Source organism: Lutra lutra, chromosome 12, assembly GCF_902655055.1.
Source record: "Lutra lutra chromosome 12, mLutLut1.2, whole genome shotgun sequence".
Taxonomy (NCBI): Eukaryota; Metazoa; Chordata; class Mammalia; order Carnivora; family Mustelidae; genus Lutra; species Lutra lutra.
This window is the reverse complement of record NC_062289.1, coordinates 48,537,502-48,560,108: the sequence shown is the minus strand read 5'-3', so window position 1 is coordinate 48,560,108 and position 22,607 is coordinate 48,537,502. Positions and strand designations below refer to the sequence as shown.

At 48.4% G+C, this 22,607-nt stretch overlaps 1 protein-coding gene across 4 annotated transcripts in view; it reads right to left on the bottom strand.

The window, feature by feature from the left end:
* Positions 1-6,656: 6,656 nt before the first annotated feature.
* The window catches only part of TMEM241 (transmembrane protein 241), a 115,864-nt gene continuing 99,913 nt past the window's right edge, over positions 6,657-22,607 (bottom strand). For 3 of the 4 annotated variants that reach the window (XM_047696648.1, XM_047696650.1, XM_047696649.1), the window contains 2 exons: positions 14,165-14,229; positions 6,657-7,026 (listed from right to left, as the gene is read on the bottom strand). In XM_047696648.1, the coding sequence (XP_047552604.1) occupies positions 6,966-7,026; positions 14,165-14,229 (126 nt within the window). In that variant the 3' untranslated portion in view covers positions 6,657-6,965. Of the gene's footprint in view, positions 7,027-14,164; positions 14,230-22,607 lie in introns of those variants that run through there. The other variant, XR_007121804.1, reaches the window with a different exon arrangement.

Below are 22,607 nucleotides of genomic sequence, written 5' to 3'. Positions count from 1 at the left end.
GGGAAGGGCCCGCTGGCTGGTGGGCTGCGAGCTCAGGCGGCCTCCTTCAAGTCCTCACGCCCCCTCTAACGAGACCTCAGGGCCTCAGGGGAGTTACTCACCTCTGTGTCTGCCTTCTCCTCCGCAAACGGGACCACTGGCAATCCCTCCCCCAGAGGCTCCTGGTGAGGGTGGGGACATGCCGCACAGGGGGCACACTTGGAGCAGCACTACAGGGCGCAGGGTCAACCTCAGCGCCAGGCCATGCAGCACACTAGCCTCCGGGGCATCATGCTCAAGTGTGTGTGAAATCCCACCCGTTTTAGAAGAGTAATTCCTTACTTTTCAGGAGATGCTCAGAAGAGTCTGAGTTTCCCCTCTGGGCTTTATTTTCTTAAAAGCCCTTAGCTCTCTGAAATTCTGTTATTTACTCATTTGTCTTCTGTCTCCATCATGACTAGGAAGCAAGCTTCAGGAAGGCCAAACAGATCCTGACACGGTATGTTTTGAATGAATGAGAGAGTGAAGGAGGTACCTTAAGCCAGAGCACAGATCTGCCTGGTAGCAGGGCTCTGGCAATCTGGGACCGGCAGCTGGGGCCCTGCTCCCTGGGGCTGGAGGTCAGCTAGAGCAGGGACTGCTTCCCCTGGAGCGATGGTCTTTTCTGGGGAGGAGCTCAGAGCACTCAGATCGGAGCCACCTAAGAGGATCAGCGTTCTAAGACTTCTGCTCTATTATCTAGGGCTGTGTGACAGACTTTCTGGAAAAGTAATGGCTTAAAACAATTTCACCCTATCTCCTAATTTGGTGGTCAGGAATTCACGCAGGTGCATCTGGGCTGGGTGATTCTTCTGCTCCACATGGCATCCACTGAGGTCATTTGATGGCAGTCAGTTGGCAGATGGGCTGGTCTGGGGGGTGCAGGCCAGCTTCCCCTCAGTCTGGTGGTCTGGTGGGTTTTAAGAAGGGGGTGCTCAGCAGAGCCTGTCTACTGGAGCGCCTGCACCTGGTCTCTGCAGCACGGAAGCCTCAGAGGGGCCAGACTTGTGCATGTCAGCCCAGGGCTCCCAGAGACTGTTCTAGAAAACTAAGGCAGATGCTGCAAGGCTGCTTTTGACTTGGCCTTGGAAGCATCACTTCCACCACACCCTACTGGCAGCAAGCAAGTTACAGAGCCAGCTCAGGTCTGAGAGAAAGGGCCAGAAACCACACAGGGGAGTGAATACCCTCAGGGTGGGGGTGCGGACGTTCCTTCAGGGGAACAAGACAGCACAGCCTCCCTCTGGGCGGGGCAGAGGGACAGAACCTGAAGCCACGGCAGGGCCAGGAGAAGCTCAAGAGCCTAACTCCGTTGACTGGCCTTCCCAGGAACGAGAATCAAAAGACCACAGACTCCCAAAGAGTCCCAACGCCTTGAGCTTCCAGATGATTCCAGATCCTATTTCAGTACTTTCCCCAAGCCAACTGGTCAAGAAAGATACCATGTTCTAAGCGTTCCTAACCCCCTACTGCATTCATACGTGTTTACGTTTTCAGCCAGATCTGTAACTGTACCCCCTTTGGTGGGCCTGCAGAACGAGTGCACTGCCACCCAGGCTCCTTCAACCTTCAGACCCCGCAGCCACCAAAGCATGCCAGCCCCCGAGAAACTGAGCCTGAGCATCCAACCGTGGCTGGAAACGATGAGAGCTACAGTTCAGGTGGGAGGAGCGCCGTTCCCGAAGGGCTATTGGTCGCTCCATCCCCAGGCAGGGTGGATTTCAGATGCAACCCAAGGGAGGAGGCTGGTGGGATGGACGGAGAGACATTGGGAAGGCAGCTGGGACACGGGCCACAGACCCCACCTTTTGGCAAAGATGTGGTCTCCAGGGAGAAAGCCACGAGTGACCTCACTGATGTCAGACAACCACATGGAAGCACTTAAGTGCAGAATGGACAACTCGCTGTAAAATGTGAGGGGCGTCCTTTCTCCTTCGCAATAAAAGTCCTTCGCAATAAAAGGAGAAGGTGGGCAGACTTCATCAGAGAGACCTCGGTTCGCGCTCTTGCTGGGTGACCCTGGAAAAGTTACCGAACCTCTCTGAATCTCCTTGGTAAAATGGGGGAGAATGCTGCCTGCCCCACCACTGGTAAAACGAAATGACATGACACGTAGGAAGTGCCCAGCACACAGCAGCATTTGACAAGCATTCAGTAACTCAGTGTCTCAGACATTGTGATGGGGGCAGTAACCCCAGCAGCTGCTGCCCACACCCATCTCCTCAGCCACTTCCCTGGCTCAGGGTAGGTGAGCGGTTTCCTTTCTTTCTTTTTTTTAAGATTTTTAATTTATTTATTGGACAGAGAAAGAGAGAAATCACAAGTGGGCAGAGCAGTAGGCACAGAGAGAGGAGGAAGCAGGCTCCCTGCTTAGCAGAGAGCCCGATGTAGGGCTCAATCCCAGGACCCTGGGATCATGACCTGAGCCGACGGCAGAGGCTTAACCCACTGAGCCACCCAGTTGCCCCAGGTGGGTGTTTCAGATGAGTGCCGGCCAACAGGAATGTCACACGAGCCAAATCTATAGACTGCAATTTCCTAGCGCGCCCATTAAAAAGGGTAAAAAGAAATGAGAAATTCATTTTGATATTGTTTTATTTAATGTAACATATCAACATATTTCAATCCATAACCAGCATAAAAATTATTACAAAAATTTTACTTCCTTGTTTTATACTAAATCTTTGAAATCCACGTACACTTAGACTGATTTATACCACATCTGAATTTGGATGCTTACCATGTCCGTGCTCGATGGTCACATGTGGCTATGCTGAGTCACCCTGCTGGACAGCACAGCCTTCGCAGAAGGAGCTGGGTCGGCCTCCCTAGTCAAGAGCTAAGTAGCCTACACGTTGGTAGAAGTCTGCGCCTGTGTTTAAGATGCAAGGACCTTCCCCACACTGCCAGTCCCTACTCCCAAGGACAACAACTATTTTTGCAATACTCTTTAGCTGAGTTTGAAGGGAAGAGAAGAAAGGCAAATTGCCATAAATACAAATGGTTTGTTTTTCTTTCTATCCACAGCAAATTAGTAACCATACACAATCACAGAGAACCTCGCCTCTCTTGATGGAAAGCACACTCTTTATTTGTACAAATGTAAAAAGCAGGGGCGCCTGGGTGGCTCAGTGGGTTAAAGCCCCTGCCTTCGGCTCAGGTCATGATCTCAGGGTCCTGGGATCGAGCCCCACATCGGGCTCTATGCACAGCAGGGAGCCTGCTTCCCCCTCTTTCTGCCTGCTTCTCTGCCTATTTGTGATCTCTCTCTTTCTCTGTTGAATAAATAAATAAAATCTTTAAAAAAAAAAAAAAGAAAAAAGAAAAAAGCAAGCACCTTGGCTTTGACTTGGGGCCAGCAAGGTCAGAGATCATGAGGACCCAGACAGGACATGGCAAAACAGATCATTTTTGATAGAAATGTTACCTGGGGATTCCCCCCTCAGACAGGAGCCCAGAGAGGGGCCCAGAGAGCCACAGATAATGAGAGCTCAAGAGGCTGCTGAATCTGGGCTGGCCTCCAGATATACAGACCTCTGGGCTCACCGGCATTCAGAGCTGAGCATGTGAACTTGGGAATAAAACACAGAAGTTAAGGCCTGGGGAAAGAAAAAGCCCTAGAAAAGAAGGAAGCTAAAGGAAACAGAATGGTCTACTGAAGAAATACCTTATTCTCTGCCTCCGGCTAATGTCAAGGTAAGAAAAGACCTGAGATTTTAAAACAATGAAACTGGACCGCTTTCTTACACTACACACAAAAATAAATCAAAACAGATTAAAGACCTAAATGTGAGACCTGAAACCATACAAATCCTAGAAGAGAGCACAGGCAGTCATCATTCTAACATCAGCTGGAGCAACATTGTTCTAGCTACGTCTCCTGAGGCAAGGGAATCAAAAACAAAAATAAACTAGTGGGACCACATCAAAACAAAAAGCTTTGCACAGCAACCGTCAACAAAACAGAAAGACAACCTAGTGAGCGGGAGAAGATATTTGCAAACGATATAGTCAATAGGGGTTAATATCCAAAATATATAAAGAGCTTATACAGCTCAACACCAAAAAAACAATCTGTTTAAAACAATGGGCAGAGGACCTGAACAGACATTTCTCCAAAGAAGACCTACAGATGGTCAACAGACACATGAAAAGGGGCTCAACATCACTCATCGTTGGGGAAATGCAAGTCAAAACCACAGTGAGATCTCACCTCACACCTGTCAGAATGGCTAAAACCAGGAAGACAAGAAACAACACGTGTTGGCAAGGATGTGGAGAAATGGGAACTCTCGTGCACTGTTGGTGGGAATGCAAACTGGTGCAGCCACTGCGGAAAACAGTATGGAGATTTCTCAAAAAGTTAAAAATAGAGCTACTCTATGATCCAGAAATTCCACCATTGGGTATTTAACCAGGGAAAATGAAAACACTAACTTGAAAAGACATACACACCCCTATGTTTACTGCAGCATTGTTTACAACAGCCCAGACATGGAAGCAGCCTAAGTGTCCACTGATAGACTTATGGGTAGAGCAAATGTGGAAAACACAGACACAGACACACACACACACACACAGACCCACACAGGAATATTAAACAGCCATAAAAAAGGGATGAGATCATGCCATGTGAGACAAGGTAGATAGACCTAGAAGATATTATGGTAAGTGACATAAGTCAGAGAGGGACAAATACTATATGACTCCACTTATAAACAGAATCTTAAAAAAATGAATAAACAAACAAAAAGTAGAATCAAAAATATAAATACAGAGAACAAACTGATGATTGCCAGAGGGGTTGTGGGTACAGGGTTTGGCAAAACAGGTGAAGGGGGGAGATAGCTCTGTTCCAGTTATGGAACGAGTAAGGCCCAGAAATAAAAAGCACAGCATGAGGGACACAGTCAATAGTAGATAGCGATGTCTGGGGACAGAGGGTACACTTGTGGTGAGCAGAGTATACTGTATAAACTTGTCAAATCACTACGTCATACACCTGAAATCAATACAACATGTGTCATTTAAAATGTCAATTAAAAAATAAAAATAAAAAATAAAAACAATGGGACCGTGGGGGCGCCTGGGTGGCCCAGTGGGTTAAGCCTCTGCCTTTGGCTCAGGTCGTGATCTCAGGGTCCTGGGATCGAGCCCTGCATCGGGCTCTCTGCTCAGCGGGGAGCCTGCTTCTCCCTTTGCTGCTTTCTCCTGCTCATGCTCCTTCTCTCTCTCTCTCAAATAAATAAATAAAATCTTAAAAAAAAAAAAAAAAAAAAAAGAACAGGTCTCCTGGAAACCAGAAATGGGCCTATTAACTGAGCACGATTCTTTCCAGACTTAGGAATCTCTGTTTGCCTGAATGGCACTTGGAAAGACAGGCTCGTGATGACATTTGGTCAAGATGCCACTTTCCACAAAAGGAGAAGGACTCAGTCGTATGGAGAGAGTTTTGTGAGGGCAAAAGAACAAGGGCAATTCTAAAGTCGGTTTTCTGCTTGATCCTCAGACTCTATAAAGTTTAACTTGATGAAGAACTAAAAGCCAACTGAAACAGTCTCTGTGTCAAGGTCACTCTGAACATCTTTATCTTAAATGACACACAGAGACCAGGAAAAAACCAGAAAAGAGATTTAAGGTACCCAATTTCCAAAGAATACGAATTCATTCCCAGTTGTTTCCTTTTCCATTTACTTTTTCAACAAGCGGGAGAGAATGTGCAGGAAGAATGGCCCCTGACTGAGCTAACCTCATTCTTCACAGAGCCGAGAACGGACAGGCTCACTTCCCAGATGCTGAAGATGGTTCTCCATCGATGATGCACGTGTCCAGCACCGCAAGCCTGGTTTCCTGCCTGGGGAAGGCTCACGGTGACTCCACTACCTTCTATATCTCCAAGTGACCAAAACCAACACCCGGCAGAATAGCTAAGGGTTTCGGACCCCGTCATGAGCAGAAATACTGGAGTGAGACACTATTTTCCTAACCCTTCAGTGTGGGTGCAGGATCAAGTTACCATTTCATGCATATTCCTTCCTTTTGACTCCCAGAGAGGCAAGGTTTAGGGTTTTAATCCAATTTTTAATCTGGCCTGAAAAATATACTTCAGCGTTCAATGATCTGAAATCTTCTCTGAGCCATCGGGGAATTAAGTGGATTAAAAGCTTTAAGGAAGAGGATTATAAATGTGTGTGCCTGTGTGTACACGTATGTTCTAGGTTTGTTTCACTCTCCAGGGAGTATCGGGAGTTATAAACCCTATTCCCTCTGTTGATCATGGAGGAGAGAGTGAACCTAATACAGGCCAAAGAAAGTGTCCAGAATTCAACACAACATACGGTCACCAAAAGACTTTAGCACTCAATCCAGAGGAATAGTGTCCTTGCTGGTGTCTCACTTGGCTCAGAACTCCCAGTCGACTCTCATCGCTACGCCTGCCCCCCAGTGGAAACCCTCCTGGGGAATTCCATCTGTGGTCGTAAGCGGGTGAGGGCGGGCTCCAGGCAAGCCCATGAAAGCAAGGGAAGGACATCCCCAGAAGAGTCTCCAAAGACGTAAAAACACAAAACAAAAAGTGCCATGGAATACCTTGAGCCCACCATCAAGTAGTCAAAGCAGTGTTTGGTGACAAGTGTTTGACAGGGAGGCCTGTGCATCAGTCCAAGGGAGCGGAGCCGGCCCCGTTCGGGGGGACTCCAGGATCTGGGTCTGCCCCACTGGGCAGTGCAGTCAGCAGGACTCGAGGGAGCCTCTCGAAGCAGGAAGACACAACACAGTCCCTTCTCTGCAGCAGCCCACGGACCCCCAGACAGAGTTCTCCTTGATGCAGTGAGACGTGGCGGCCTCACTGTCCCTGCTTTCTTGCCTCGGACACACTCCACAGGGAGTTCCGATGCCGGGGGGCCAAGTACACCAGCTGGCAGCCTTTGAGTTGACTCTTCGTGCCCTTAGGAGCCCTTCCGCTCGGAGAAAACCAGCAAGGCCTCTCCAAGGCCCCCGAGAAGGAGGCTGCAAGAGATGGCAAGAGGTTAGCTTCCTTGTCCCCTGAGCCTGAAGGCTGGAGGCCCACGGAGCTGCCTGGTGCCCACGTGCAGCACAGCAAGGGATCCCTCCCTCTGTGGCGGGGACTCTCGCGTCCCCTGCCCAGCCTGCCCAGCTGCTGGGTTGGCCCCGTAACTGCCCGCTTGTCCCAAGTAAACGTCAGCTGGGAGGCAGGAGGGGCGTGGGCTGCAAGGTGGGGTTTGCTCCTTCCCTCACCTCCCTCCCCCCTTGCCCAGGAAGGAGGTGGTAGGTCTTGCTCATCCTGACCCGGGGGGGTGGGGGGTGACTGTGCTCCAGCAAACGCTCTGCTCCAGACACAGCACGGCGAGGACACTGCCGAGGGCTTTCAGCAGACAGGGGTTGACGACAGGACACCACGCAGGTATCCCTAACCTTGTCATGATTGAGGGCACAGTCTTTGAACCCTGTGATTCCACTGAGGCTAGCGGAGCATTTAGAGAGGAAAACACTAAAGTCAAATCATGACTTTCCCATCAGCGCAGAAAGAAATACAGTCGCCGATCCTAAAATGAAAAGGTAGTGGGAAAACTGTAGACGGGGGAGGTCTGGAGGTCTGTACATTCTCTATTTTCAGCTTCTCCGTAGACAACCTGCTGTCTCTCTGAACCCCCAAATTCTTCCCACAAAGCACTTCTGGGCACTGGGCTGGGCCATCCCTGCAGGATTATGATGGGAGGTCCATGGTGACAAAATGCCCTTGATCAGAGGTGCCAACACGTGCTTCCTGTCTTGTCCCACCTCCCTCACGCACCCGCCCACCACACACGCACATCTCGGCGACAGCGTCTTTACGTTTCTGACGTACACCGGGGATGCCGACTCTGTGAAACACACAGGCGGTGCACACCACGTTCCCAGGGAGAAATGTCACCCATGTGAGTGACTCTGACATAAAGATAACTTGTCCCGTGTGCCCCACTTAGCACAGGAATGAACTAAGTGCGAGGCCACTGAAACGACCAACCGAGTCCCACCTGTGGCTCGGGCATTGCTTAGCTAGGTGACCCGGTGCCTGCTTGTCAGCTTCTGTCTGGTCTGTGCCACAGGAGCTGCTCACATGCAGCAGTCTGTCTGAGGCTGAAAGGGACATGCAAGAAGCCATCGGCCCCCACACTTGGCCTCTAACAAACGAGCAATAGAATATTACCGTTCTGACTGGTTGACTGCCCGCCCAGAGCGGCAATGCCTTCCTCACTGGCCTCAGAGCTGCCTTCCCGACTCTGCTCCAAGACTTCACATGAGGGGCACGTCCCCCTGGTTGAGCAGCTCTGGCCACAGGGTTCCAGCCAGCATTGACGGGCATCTTATCATGGAAGGCCCTGGGCGTAAGGTTTCTCCCTCCAGGGGGAAACCCTTCCTCAGACTGACCCAACAGTTGCTTCTTACGACCTCACCTGTGAGTCCAAGTTCTGCTTTCTAGAGCGACAGAGAACAAATCCTTTACTCCCGTCTACCCTGGAGAGCAGGGAGAATCCCCAAACCACCATCCTCTCCTCTCCCTGTGACAAAAGGGCTCCCGGTGAGAGCAGAGGCGCCCGCTCTGCTGGGGGAGGGGACCGGGAGGGTGTCCCACCAGCCAGGGGAACAGCTGGGATGGAAAGGTCAGGGGCGTGAGGGGGAGGTGTGCCCGAGATCTGAGCTCCGAGTTGGAATGAACTTTCTTTTTTGTACAGAAATATTATAAATAGTGACAAGAAGCCCATAAATTCTCTCAGACACACATTTAACTCATAATAATGTAACTGAAGGTTGTGTCTATGTTATAAGTGAAGCAAATGTCTGAGGACCTTCCTGGATCTATACTCATCATTTACAGGATTGTTTCTGTGAGAAACTGGGGTCCAGCTTCCGAAAGACGGTATGTGGAAACGGGACGCATGTGTGCTGGTCCCTGGCCTAGTGCCAGGGTGCGTGAGGGCCCTCTCACCTCTTCTCTTGGATGAAGGGGAAGCCGTTCTTCTGGTACTGGGGGCTCAGCCCTGAAGACCAGGCTGCTCCTTTCATGCGGATCTACTGTTCCTTTCAACATCCCTTAAGGAACACACACACACACACACACACACACACACAGAGTCTTCTTAAACCCCGGGGGGCAAGTGCAAAGTCACGGTGACCTGGTACAAAGCCTGCACGGGCCTTTGGGCGGGGGAGGGGCTTATTTCTGCAACATAACCAGGGCCCCAGTCATTTCTACAGCTTCCAGTAATCCTCCTTAGTCACCAGGGAGAAGAATAGGCCACGGGCTGGCTCACTGCCCCTTCTCCCCCACAGCCTTAAAACAATGCCAAGCGTAATAACCTTGCATCTCAACCGCTGGGCTTAGCTACTGCCTGAAACACCAAAGCAGCTTAGAGAAGACTCAGCAAGGAAACAAACCTTGGTTCCGTATACTGGTAAGAGAGCCAGGGAGGTGAGCTTTGATGTTGCTTTCTAAACAGCAGGGGAAGCTGACACGGGGTGCAGGAATCTTAATAGCATTACAACTATTTAAGTGAGAGCCTCACTGAACTGTTTGCAAATCTTGTAATCCCCATCATTCCTGAAGTGAACACACTTCATGCAACTAAGGCATTCACACCAGACTGGAGAGCACACCCGCCAGAAATACTCAGCACCAGCTTCTCTTCCAAGTGGGGGGCGGTTTCAGTTCCTCCCCAGTCTTTCTTTCTCTGTCCTCCCACCCAAAGAGGCCCCAGCTCGGTTTTACACTCATTACTGTGCTTATTCAAGCACTTACTGACCCCATGAGATGGGGGCCCAGAGACTGTACCCTTTTCCGGCTGGAGCTCCCATATTTTCCCAGTGAAGGACGATGAATTCCTATCCTTGCTCCTCCTTCTCCCATTTATATTCCAAACAATTTTGGCTTTCTCTCTCTTCCTCACCAAAAGGTATCTGCCTAATGTACCATTTCCTTGGAGACTTGCTGAAGTTCATAATCTGATCAATTGCTCTCTGTGTTGAGAGGTAATGAGTGATAGTTACTTAGAAGGCCTTGCTTAGCATTTTGGAGTTTTTAACTCAAGTGGAAAACTGATAAATTTCAGTCACTGTGGGGGCACCTGGGTGTTCAGTGGGTTAAGCCTCTGCCTTCAGCTCAGGTCATGATCCCAGGGTGCTGGGATTGAGCCCCACATCAGGCTCTCTGCTCAGCAGAGAGCCTGCTTCCCTTCCTCTCTCTCTGCCTCCTTGTGATCTCTGTCTGTCAAATGAATAAATAAAATCTTAAAAAAAAAAATTCAGTCACTGTGATCCCAGCTGCATTCTGGGATATGTTGGGGGGAGTACTTCCTTCACCCCTAAATTCACTCTCTCCATAAAGAGGCTTGGGCAGTCTCTGCACAGTGTCCTAAACTGAAAGGCATAAGACATCATTATTCAAAAACGGTATGAGAACACTTTCTAAAGCCTGCTGGCATTAGTGCGGCTTGTGCTAAGATCGAGCATGATGCTAACCCATGATCAATGGTGGGCTCCGTGAATGACTGGCAAAGGCGAGAAGTGATCACAGAGTCCTCAGGACAAAAAGGTTGTGTTTTGGTTACTTGTTTTCTCTTTGTGTACCTAAACTATAAGAGAGTCTCTCCTAGTCTAAAAAGAATTCAAAGAAGGGGCACCCGTAACTATTTCTACTCAACAGGGACACTGCTCACAGTTTAGAATTTTTTCTTTCATATGTGTTCGATCCCCTCTGTTGAAATTTTGGACATATACACCAGATACCATAAAACTCCATTAATTAAAAGTGAATAATTAAATATTAATCTGGATATTTAAATGCACAGCTTTCAATAGATTGTTTTTGTCATTAAAAACAAGATACTTCTCTGGACAAGAGCAGTTGCTTTTAAGAAAAGCCGTTAAAAGTTGACCAGCATTGGTACTTCGGTTTATAATTTTTCTTTCGTAAAGTAGTTGGAAGGCTGGCCACTCATTTATTCAGCTCTTAAGATGAGGCAGAGAGGCACACAGGTGCCTGGCTAGGGTTCCCTGCTGGAGAAGCTCCCAGCCGCAGCCAGATGGGGCGTGCACACCCAGCTCTCACTCAGCAAGGTGGAGCTGACCGTGCAGTGCACAGAGAGTGTGGGAGGGGCTGCCGAGGACCTGACCCAAGCAGACCAAGTCTCTAATTTAGGAGATCAGCAGGTTTCTAAGATCTTGCTGAAATTCTGAATGGCATTTTCTCCACTAATCACCACAAACCTTTAGATCCATGATTCCAGCTGGGGCTGTTTTGCTCCCAAGGGGACACTGGGCAATGCCTGCAGAAACTGCTTGGCATCCTGAGGGAGTGGGGCTCAGGTTCACAGCCAAAACCCTACAAGGCACAAGACAACCCCCTAGAGTGAATTATCTGACCCAAAATGTCAACAGTGCTGAGGTGAAAAACCCGACTTTATTTTATTTTAAAGATTTTTATTTATTTATTTGAGAGAGAGAGAGAGAGTGCGAGCTCTAGCAGGGTGAAGAGCAGAAGAAGCAGGCTCCCCGCTGGGCAGGGAACCCGATGCAGGGCTCGAACCCAGGACCCTGGGATCATGACCTGAGCCGAAGGCAGACGCTTAACGACTGAGCCCCCCAGGTGCCCTGAAAAATCCTACTTTGTGCAGCTAAGCTGCTGCTGCCCCCAGAAGGTAGATAATGACGCATTGTGCACTCATTCCCTGGATGGTGACCTCACGGGGGCCACAGACCATGTCAGTAGCCTCGGAGCCCACCAAGCATTTTTTTGTGAAATGAAAGAATATACGAGCAAATGGAGGTCAGGATATAGCTGACACAGGGTCCTCAGGTCTCAGCCAGCCTGGGTGGGGAAGGCTGTGCTGACTTCCAGGGTCCATGCCCACGGAAAGGGGCAGTCTCTACCTATTCCAGCAATGGGTGCCATGTGGAAGTACATGCCCAATGTAGTTGCTGGTCCCCATTTTCAGAAGAATCTGGAAATGCAGAGCCTTATGGGGAAGTCACCTGATTTCTCACCTTGACTGATTTAAAAATTTGCAAACCAAAAAACAAGAAACGATGATACAGGCAAACACCAGCGGGTCCCAACAAAACAGTTCTGCAGTCCCTGCTCTTTGGGATTTCTGATCAGCCTAAGCTCCCACAAGCCAGAGGGCAGCCCTGCCCGGGGTCCCAGCTCTGAGAGCTGGTCAGCCGGTCTCGGCGTGAGCATGCCGCTGTATGGCCAGCACGGACCAGCTCTGTACGAAAGACAGGAAGTCTGAAATACGGTCTGACACTCCTCTTCTGGTGGTTCACTTTGTGGTTGGAAAATTCTTGGAGGCTGAAAACACACCATCCTTAAACGCAAGAGTTCTCAAAAATCAGGAAATTCCAAAGTCAAGGTTCCTTTTGCAATAATCGCACATGCTGTTTCCTTGATTTGGGTACACACAGCCTTTCTTTCCGTTTTGTTCAGGGCATCCCATAAAGCTCACAGGATGTGAAAGAGCCTGGAGGCTTGGCCCCTTTCAGACTGCTGCTGTGATACTCGGCCTGAGCATTTCCTCCCAGCTGGAGAGCCACCTCACTCCGCTAGTTCTCACACACAGTTCCACACCTGGGTTTTTAAAGTTCATTATGAAATTCTGTACAAAACAGAGTTGTTGGAGGCTCACTTGTGAGAAAGAAAACCACCGTCAAGAATCTAGAATTCCACCATGAAGGTGAAGATACAGACATTTGGGGAACAGTCTCAAGGGTGTACTAGGATATCTTGGCAGCTGGGTTTCTGGACATCCTGCCTACTGCGGGGGTCATGCCTTCCTGGAAGGACAGGTGTAGGGGAAGGAGGGAGCAGAGGGTTAGCTTCCTGCCCCACAGCCCTAGCTCCGGTTCTAAATCACTAACTCACACCATTGGCCCCTCCTGCCTCTCTACCCTTCTCTGTCTTCCTGGGGCCAGAGGGCCCAAATCTTCTTCCTCCCACAGCCTCACTAAGCCTCTCTGTTCTGCATAAGGTCCTACTCAAGCCAGTTCCATAGCCCTCCTAATGGCCCAACCTCTCTCCTTCCTGCAGCCCTCACATCTGCTGTGCCTTCAGACCATGACTATCTAATTCCACAAACTATCTTTATGATTTCCCTGCCCCTTCCACTCTTGGAGGGCTAAATGAAGTCTTATTTTGCATACAGCAATCACTCAATAAATGTTTTCAGCTAACTGACATAATTATAGTTTACAGTATTAAAAAATCCAAGACAGTGAGATCTTTGTCCTATGATCACTTCCCTGGACATTCTTAGTTCACCATATCAGCCCTTGAACAGGAAATAGAGCTGTCTTGTCCTGGGTAATGCTCCTTCTGTGTTGCTGTCAAATTATCTAGAAGCTCTTCATGGATGGTCATACTGGTGAGAAGAGGACCATATAGGCCAGTTTCTTTAACACCTCCCTTATGACCACTTCTACCTAGACACTACCTACACTGCTGGTAAGTCCTTGGCATTTGCTAAGTCAGTCCTAAGGAGGTACACAAAGGTTATGGGACCCCGAACACACACAAGTCTGGTTTTGAATCCTTGTCAATCATAGCAGCTGTAAAATCTTGGAAAAATCACATAATATATATAAAGTTAGTGGATCACTGGTAGTGTTTGTGCTTGTGTGGCTGAGTGGCCGAAAGGTCTGCGGGTGAAGCTCTGTTTCTTGATTCTGGATGCCGGCTGTAGTAGGTTCGGGATAATCAGTTTGTGAAAATTCATCAAGTTGCATGTTCATGACATGGGTACTCCTCAGAATGTGTACTTACAGGTCAATAAAAAATAGACCCCAAACGCCCTTTCTTCAACATTGGAGAGAAAAAAATTAATATCCTGACGAAACCCAAATAATGGGGTGCGTGGGTGGCTCAGTTGGTTAAGCAACTGCTTTCAGCTTGGGTCATGATCCTGGAGTCCTGGGATCGAGTCCCTCATCGGCCTCCCAGCTCCACGGGGAGTCTGCTCCTCCCTCTAACCTTCTCCCCTCCCATGCTCTCTCTCACTGTCCCTCTTTCAAATAAATAAATGAAATCTTAAAAAAGAAAGAAAGAAACCCAAACAATGAATTTGCTTTTCCTTTCTCTGTGCAGAAGACTTACCATCCCACTGTCGCACTGGTCAGGATCATATCAAATAGCAATACCGAGGAGCCAGCTGTGAGCACCTGCAGGAATAATTTCAACGAAAGGCCATCAGAGCAGCAGGACTTGGGTAACCTTCTCCAGAGTCCTTGTTTCCAAGCTGAGTTCATGTTGGTTCAGATCCCAGACATCACCCGTTTCTACTTCACGTCCTTTCCCCCACACACTTGCTAGGTCACTGTATTTCAGGCTCCCTCTGAGCTAAGTGTTTGGTGGAGAAAATGCTAAGTCCTAGTCTATTTGGGAGGTGAGAATCTTCAAAGAAACATTTAACTTCCCAGCTCTTCAAAATGGAGGCATCCAGCCAACATCTCACCCATCTCTCTGCAGGGCAGGGGGATAGTAAGAATATGCATTTCCATCTTTTTCTCAGTGTGCAGAAATAATGCCCATGTCCAGTTATGCTCATCTGTCTGTGCCCACATCCTCCAGATAAGAACTTAGCCATCACCCTGCCTTTGCCCACAGCACCATCTCTCCCCTGTCCCAATGCCCCCATCTTTCTGGCCCATGATACAAGTTCTAAGAAACCAAGTGCTTCCTGGGGAGGAAAAATTAAATCATTAATTTGTTATTTGCAGGGATGCCTGGCTGGCTCAGTTGGAGGAGGGTGTGACTCTTGATCTCTGGGTCATGAGTTCGAGTTCTGATTGGGTGCAGAGAATACTAAGAAAAAAAAAAAAAAAACTTAAAAAAATTATCCGCAAATACCTAGAAGCCAAAAGAGAGAGTAGAGGTTACCCCCACATCTCTCAGAGCTGGAAATGACAGAAAAGTCTCTTAGGAATGGCAGTAATGGGACTCCCACGCCCACAGTATCACTGAAGATTTGGCGCAGAGAGTATGTGTGAACCAAAGACCCAACTCCAAGGTTACCACTTGGAATGCCTGCTCAGGAAAAGATGTTTTTTCCCCCAGAATTCTGTATTCTGAAGTGCAAGACAGCTTTCATTAGGAAGGTGAGCCTAAAGACCTACTTTCTTGCAATGAAAATCAAAAGCAGGTTGTCAGGGGCGCCTGGGTGGCTCAGTCAGGTAAGTGTCTGCCTTCGGCTCAGGTCATGATCTCAGGGTCCTCGGGTTAAGCCCCGCTGCAGCAAGCTCCTTGCTCAGCAGGGAACCTGCTTCTTCCTCTCCTTCTGCTCCTCCCCCTGCTCAAGTGCTCGCTCGCTCTCTCTCAAATAAATAAATAAACTCTCAAAAAAAAAAAGAAGCAGGTTGTCGTGGGATGGGTCCCTCAGGCCAGACACCCTGAGAAATGTGAAAAACCATCATCCTGTCCTAGAGGCCTCTTCTGATCTCCAAACTGGGAACCAGGCAGCAAGCTGGTGGCCCTAAGGAAGGAGTATGGTCACATGAGTCTCATCCTCATTCACCTATCATCTCAAGAAGAAGTCTGGAAATTCAAACCAGGAAGCTTTGGTACAGAAACTCTGAGAGGTTTTAGAACCTGTGTAATTTACCCACTTGAGGTCCCTCTCTGTTTCCTGCTTTTATTGATTTTCAGCAAAAACTCTAACAACGAAACAGACCTGTATTGGCTTCAGGAACAAAAATGAAGTGGCGACCAGGTCAGCGAGACAGCCGCAAAGCAGAACCCGAAGAACAAGGGGAAAAAGGTTGGTCAAAGTGCTGGGGGGAGGAGGGCAGGTATGTTTAACAGCAGGGTGAATGGCAGCTGTTCTACCCTCCCTTTGTTTCACTTAATGTTATGCTTAAGACCTTTGCACCTATGGTCCTAACTGAAGGGTGCCTAAAATTTTATTAGCTTGCCATGCAACTGTCTGGTTTTGAAAACAAGGTTATACTGACCACATAAGTTAATGTGTCGGCTTCCCTGCTTAGTTTCCTATAAAGGATGAAGGTGATCTTGACTTTGGACGTTAACTCTGACTTGAACATCTTGGACTTGGGCCTTCTAGTTGCAGCTGGCCTGTAGTGGCCACCGTCCTAACCAAATCTTCTCTTTCTCCCTGATTCAAGCTTGTCATTTCCCCTTTTTCCAAAAATGTGTTTCGTCTAGATTTTCCAACTCATTAACATTTCGCTAGTTGGAAAAAAATATTATTTTTTCTCATTTGTGCTCACTTTTATTACCTTCCCTTTTAATCTTACTTTTACTGTCCTTTTCTCTTTCCTTTTTTTTTTCCCCCTTCCTTAGGCTTAACCAAAGCTCAGCTTGTTAATTCCACTTTACTTTTGCCACTTCTTGGATATTTCCTGGGACGGAGCCAATGGGGATTTCTTAGAACCGCTGAAACAGGCTCTGTTCTACTGATGATGGCTGTGATGTTGGCAGCTTGGCGTTAACAGAACACCTCCCTACATTTGTAAAGGTCCAACTGGCCTTTCCTCATCCTTCACCATCATCTTCAGGCCCTTCGCCCCTTTCCACCAGCTCTTCACGGCCTTCTCTGGTGGGTTCCATCCCTTATTCTTGGAGTGTCTCTCACACAGCTTTCCGTCTGGTGTGCGAGGCCACCACCTCCCACAGGGCCTGGAGTCCAAACAGCCTGGGACCGTGCCTCCCTTCCTCCACGTACCTCTCTAGCTCGGGAGGAATCCCGTCTGCCAGGAGACAGACAACCAGCCTGCTTATTCCCATAATTCCCACCTTTTGCCAAGAAAAACACATCTTAAAACTTCCAAACCAGCTCTTACTTGAAACTCAGATTGGTTGGGTAGCCACACCAGAGCCTCTGCCACGGGCTGCTTCCTGGAAATGTTTGTTCAGTCTCCTGTCTTTCTCCCGGGGCACTTTTTCAGACTTCTCTAAAGTTTCATCTCTCAAGGAGCACATTTTCGGCTGGCTGAGACACCCACTAAAATGTCACAAACAGGTGTGTCTTATTTCTGTAACGACTGTATGGTGAAGTTGTCTACACTACGGAGCTACAGCAAAGTTCAATGGACCACTCTGAGATCTCTTCAGTAGAACCATCGGTTTCTGAGCCTTCTCTACTTTATTTTGTTTCCACTGCCAGCCCTAGCAGTTACCATGAAAGGCATTTTCTCTCTCTTTCTCTCTCTCTCTCTCACACACACATAGACTCACCAAAGTTCTACCACTTCACATAAGTCACTGCTGAAGACAGGATGAGTAGTGGCCAATGACGCCTGACAGAGAGGTAGACCTCTCTCTTTCTCTCTCTCACACACACACAGACTCACCAAAGTTCTACCACTTCACAAAAGTCACTGCTGAAGACAGGATGAGTAGTGGCCAATGACGCCTGACAGAGAGGTAGACCCTGGGCAGTGGGCTAGCCCGACTTGCCCACTAAGTGACTTGTACATCAACCTCACCAGGTGTGAGGTTCAAATTCATGCCTCAGCAAAGAGGAAGAACACTCAAAATTTGGAATGATAACACCTGTTCATGTCAAGGGTCCAGTCCACTTCCAGTTCCACCGTGGAACAAACAGAAGCCAGAAGTAGCTAAGGGGTCATGGCTGGGTGCCAAGGGTCTTAGACGTGGTCACTTAGGGGCAGGACCTGAGAAGTAGAAGGGACTCCCCAAGATCACAGATGGGGGAAACTGTGACCTAGCGATGGAGGCTCCAGGGGCCTGGGACCCTCAGCAGTGAGGAGTAGAACCAAAGCTTTGTCTCCCAGGTCAGCCTTCCCTCACAGCCAGAAACTCAAGAAAGGGCCCCCACCAGCTCCGTAAAGCTTTTTTTTTTTTTAAGACTTTGTCTTTCAAGTAATTGCAACACCCAATGTGGGGCTCAAACTTATAACCCTGAGATCAAGAGTCGCATGTTCTACTGACCGAGCCAGCCAGGCACCCCTCCATGTGGCTTCTTTTGGGGGAAAAAAAAATCCACCAAAAGCAGGGATTCAAACAGATATTTGCAAACCCGTGTTCATGGCAGCATTATTCACATTAGCCCAAATCTGGAAGCAACCCAAGTATCCATCAATGGATGAATGGAGAAGCAAAATGTGTTGCATACATAATTACTCAGCCTTTGCAAGGAAGGCAAATTGGACCCATGTTGCAACATGGATGGACCTGGAAGATATGACAGTGGGTGAAATAAACCAGATACAGAAAGACAAATAGTGTAGGATTCTACTTTCATCAGGTACCTAGAGTCATCACGTTCGTAGAGACAGAAAGTAGAATGGAAGTTGCCAGGGCTTGTGGGGAATTGGGAGTAGGGAGTAAGTGTGAACAGGGATGGAGTTTCACCATTAGATGATGAAAAAGTTCTGGTGACAAATGTTAGTAAATGTGTAAACTTTTTTTTTTAAGCTGTTAAAATGGTTAAAATGTGCTCAAGAAATCGACTTCGAGTTCCTCTTGGAACTTGCCCTTGAAGAGACTTCAGTAGCAGCCCTGACTAGCGACTGTTGTTCTTGCTTTCAGAAAGCATATTTAGGGGCGCCTGGGTGGCTCAGTGGGTTAAAGCCTCTGCCTTCGGCTCAGGTCATGATCTCAGGGTCCTGGGATGGAGCCCCGTATCAGGCTCTCTGCTCTGCAGGGAGCCTGCTTCCTCCTCTCTCTCTCTCTCTCTCTGCTTGCCTCTCTGCCTGCTTGTGATCTCTGTCTGTCAAATAAATAAAATCTTTAAAAAAAAAAGAAAGAAAGAAAGAAAGAAAGCATATTTAAAAATACAAATTTTTCCCCCAGAAGAAAGAGTCCTGCGGTCTGAGGAATGTCTCCGTCGCACACACAGATCTGAACAACAAACACCAGGACCAGCCTCCGGCTGAGGGAGGCCAACAACAGCAGAGCTCTGTAGGTCGTGCTGGGCAGCGGGCCTTTGAACTTCCTGGCTTTGTCAGCGGATGTCACAACCTCTGTGTTACTAAAGCAGATTTTGGTATTTAAAGCAGATCAGGCTTGTTTTTTAAACATTCATTCCGATCCTAAGACACATTTTCTGTTTGTCCGAGGGAAAGAGAAAGGGGAGTGGTGGGTGATGGGAACCGGACAGTCGTGCATTGGCAGGGGTGGGAGGGCAGTTGGAGAGTTGGGCTTGTTGTTTGTTACTGCTTTGTGGTTATTGTTGAAACACAGATGCCTGAAGAAGAAAGGGACCGACTACAGCACAGAGAAAAGACCCTGCACTGTCGCTATCTCAGCAACAGCCCACGTCCCTCACTTAAACGTGCTGTAGTGTCTCTAACACGGCTTCATACCATCACATTTGCTCAGCAAAGTCCCTCTGCCTGGAACTTCACACAAGTGGCCTCCCCCTACCATTCCTGCTCACGTTGTGAAAATCCACTTCTAGAAAACTTGTACAGCTTTAAAATATATTTATTTATTTATTTTAGAGAGAGGGAGAGCGTGCGCAAATGTGAGGGGGACAGGGTTCGAGGGAGAGGGAGAGAGAATCCTCAGGCAGACTCCCGCTGAGCACGGAGCTGGCACGGGGCTCCATCCCAGGACCCCGAGATCCTGATCTGAGATCAAGAGTCGGATGCTTAACTGACTGAGCCATCCAGGTGCCCCTAGAAAACTTTTTTTTTTTTTTTAAGAATTTATTTATTTGACAGAGAGAGATCACAAGTAGGCAGAGAGGCAGGCAGAGAGAGAGAGAGAGAGGGAAGCAGGCTCCCTGCTGAGCAGAGAGCCCCATGTGGGGCTCGATCCCAGAACCCTGAGATCATGACCTGAGCCGAAGGCAGAGGCTTAAACCACTGAGCCACCCAGGTACCCCGCCTCTAGAAAATTTTTATGAACCTGAGCCCGCCACCCCAGCCACACATCTGGGTGGATCAGGCATCTCTTCCAGAGGCAGTGCCAAAGTACGGAAATGTGTGATCTCCCCAAGCAGGATGTCTGTCGTCCCTCTTTGTATGTTCAGGATCTACCAACAGCGACCCACATGCAGTCAGTGGCTGATACTCTTTCTAGAACCACACTAGTCATTGGAGCTGGCAAGTCACAATCTTGTTTATTCTTAAACCCCTTTTCATACGTTAGGGGCAGTTGGAAGCCAGACTGGAGAACAACAGAGACCCTTCTCTGCTCATCTCCTCCTTCCCTCCACAGGGGGGGTTCAAGATTGGCTCACTCCGAGTTTCAAGTCCAAAAATGTTTCAAGTCCAAAATGTCAGGAAAGATTTTGATTACCTCTTGGACCAACTGACCGTGCTGGGAGGGGCAGGGGAGAGAGGGGAGGGGGCAGTGGCCAGAGTAATGGAAGATTGTGGACGTTCATCCTTGAACTTCATGGTTCGAATGAAGGAAGAGGCACATTTCCCTGAAGGAAGGAGGGAATGTGCTGGGCAGACAGAAGAACAGATGTCTTGCACACTCCTGCCATCAACACCACCTGGGAGCCTGCAGAATATAGGGCCCCACCCCAGACCTATGGAACAACATCTACATTTGAACAGACAGCCAGGTGACTGCTTTCATATTCACATATGAGGAGCTCTGCTCTACCCCCTCCAACTTCAGCATTATCTCAAGAACTACTCTGTCCAGCTGATATGGGAGGGCTTGGCCCGCCGCATCCCCAAGGAAGGGCAGGCTGCAACTCTTTCCCGGGCCACAGAACAGGAGGCATATGTCAGAGTGTCTTGGAGTCCGTCTGTGTTGTAGACTCACCTATGGATGTTACTAATAGGCCTTTTTAGGGTAAAGAGTAAAACAATAAAAATTTATAAACTGAGAGCAGATTATCTCTCTTTCACCCAGGACCCGAGGAACTATTCCAAGTCCACCAGACACAAACCACAGCTAAGGCTGAGAACTCTATTTGGCAATTTAAAAACATTCAATTTAACCCTTACCATCAATCCTCTGATTTCTTACCATGATCAGTGTAATTATTAGTGACAGACAACTCCAGCTAAATTCTGGGCGTGGCTATTCATAGTTTGGTATGTCCTCATTCAAGGACACAATGAATCCTTACTCTGGCAGGTATCAGGAGACCAACGTTTCCCCTAAGCACCATGGGACAGAGAACATAGATGAGGGACAATAGGAGATGAAGAGTATATGAAGGAAGGATAAATTTTAAACCCAGAAAACCTCTGGGTGACTTTGAACGAACTCCTACATTTTACAGAGGAAGAGTGGAATTAGGAAAGATGCGACATGACCATCTAGTTCGGCGAAAGGAAGGGAAGAAAGTGACCACAATTTAAAGAGGACCAAAAATGTGCCAGACGTCTGCTCTGTAGTGTTACATGTATGAGCTCATGTGCTCCCCCAACATCCCTGCACAGGAGGGTGCTTGGTCCCATTTTACATGTGAAAAAACTGAAGCTCCTAGAGGTTACATTGCTCAAAGCAGAGAGTCACAAAAGGGAAGAGCTGGACTAACAGCCTGGTCTGCCGCCTGTGCCGACCCTCACAGTCCACCCCAGTGGTAGCTAGCCCTCCGAGGTAGTTCTGCTGAACCCTGGGCGTGAACCTGACTCAGCAGCTCTCAACCCCCCCGGCTACACATCAGAGTCTCCTCTCAAAACACCCAAAAGACAAAAACTAAAGTCCTGCCCAGTATCAATCAAATTGGAATATCTTGGGCACCTGAGTGACTCTGTCCATTAAACATCTGCCTTTGGCTCAGGTGACAATCTCTGGGTCCTGGGATCGAGCCCCACGTTGGGCTCTCTGCTCAGCGGGGAGTCTGCTTCTCCCTCTCTCCCTCCACCACCCACCCGGCTCATGCATGTTCTCTCTCTGAAATAAATAAACAAAATCTTAAAAAACAGATCCCCTTGGGGCACCTGGGTGGCTCAGTGGGTTAAAACCTCTGCCTTCAGCTCACATTATGATCCCGGAGTTCTGGGATCAAGCCCCCGCATTGGGCTCTCTGCTCAGCAGGGAGCCTGCTTCCTCCTCTCTCCTGTCTGTCTCTCTGCCTACTTGTGATCTCTAAATCAAATAAATAAAATCTTTAAAAAAAAAATCTTAAAAAAAAAATCTTAAAAAAAAAAAAGATCCCCTAGAAATTTCACAGGAAGGTATGGTTGAATCCCCAGTCATTGACATACCATTAGGTTGAGTAAAAGTATCCACAAAACTGCCACCATTCACAGAACCGCTCTGTAACACTGATGAACAGGCCAGAACCTGATAACCAAGACATCATCACCCCATCACCATTATCACCATCATCACTGTAACGATCATTTATTGTACCATTTTACATTCCCCCTAGCAGAGTGTGGGGATTCCCATTTCTTTGCAAGCTTGATCTTCTTTGGGGGGGGCAGCAGTAGACAACTTTTATTTCATTTTTTAAAAGATTTTTTATTATTCATTTATTTATTTGAGAGAGAGAGCATGTGTGTGTGTGAGCGAGCCAGTGGGCAGAGGGCAGGGGCAGAGAGAGAGAGAGAGAATCTCAGGAGACTCCATGCTGAGTGAGGAGCCTGACGTGAGGCTTGATCCCACAACCCATGAGATCATGACTTGAGCTGAAATCACG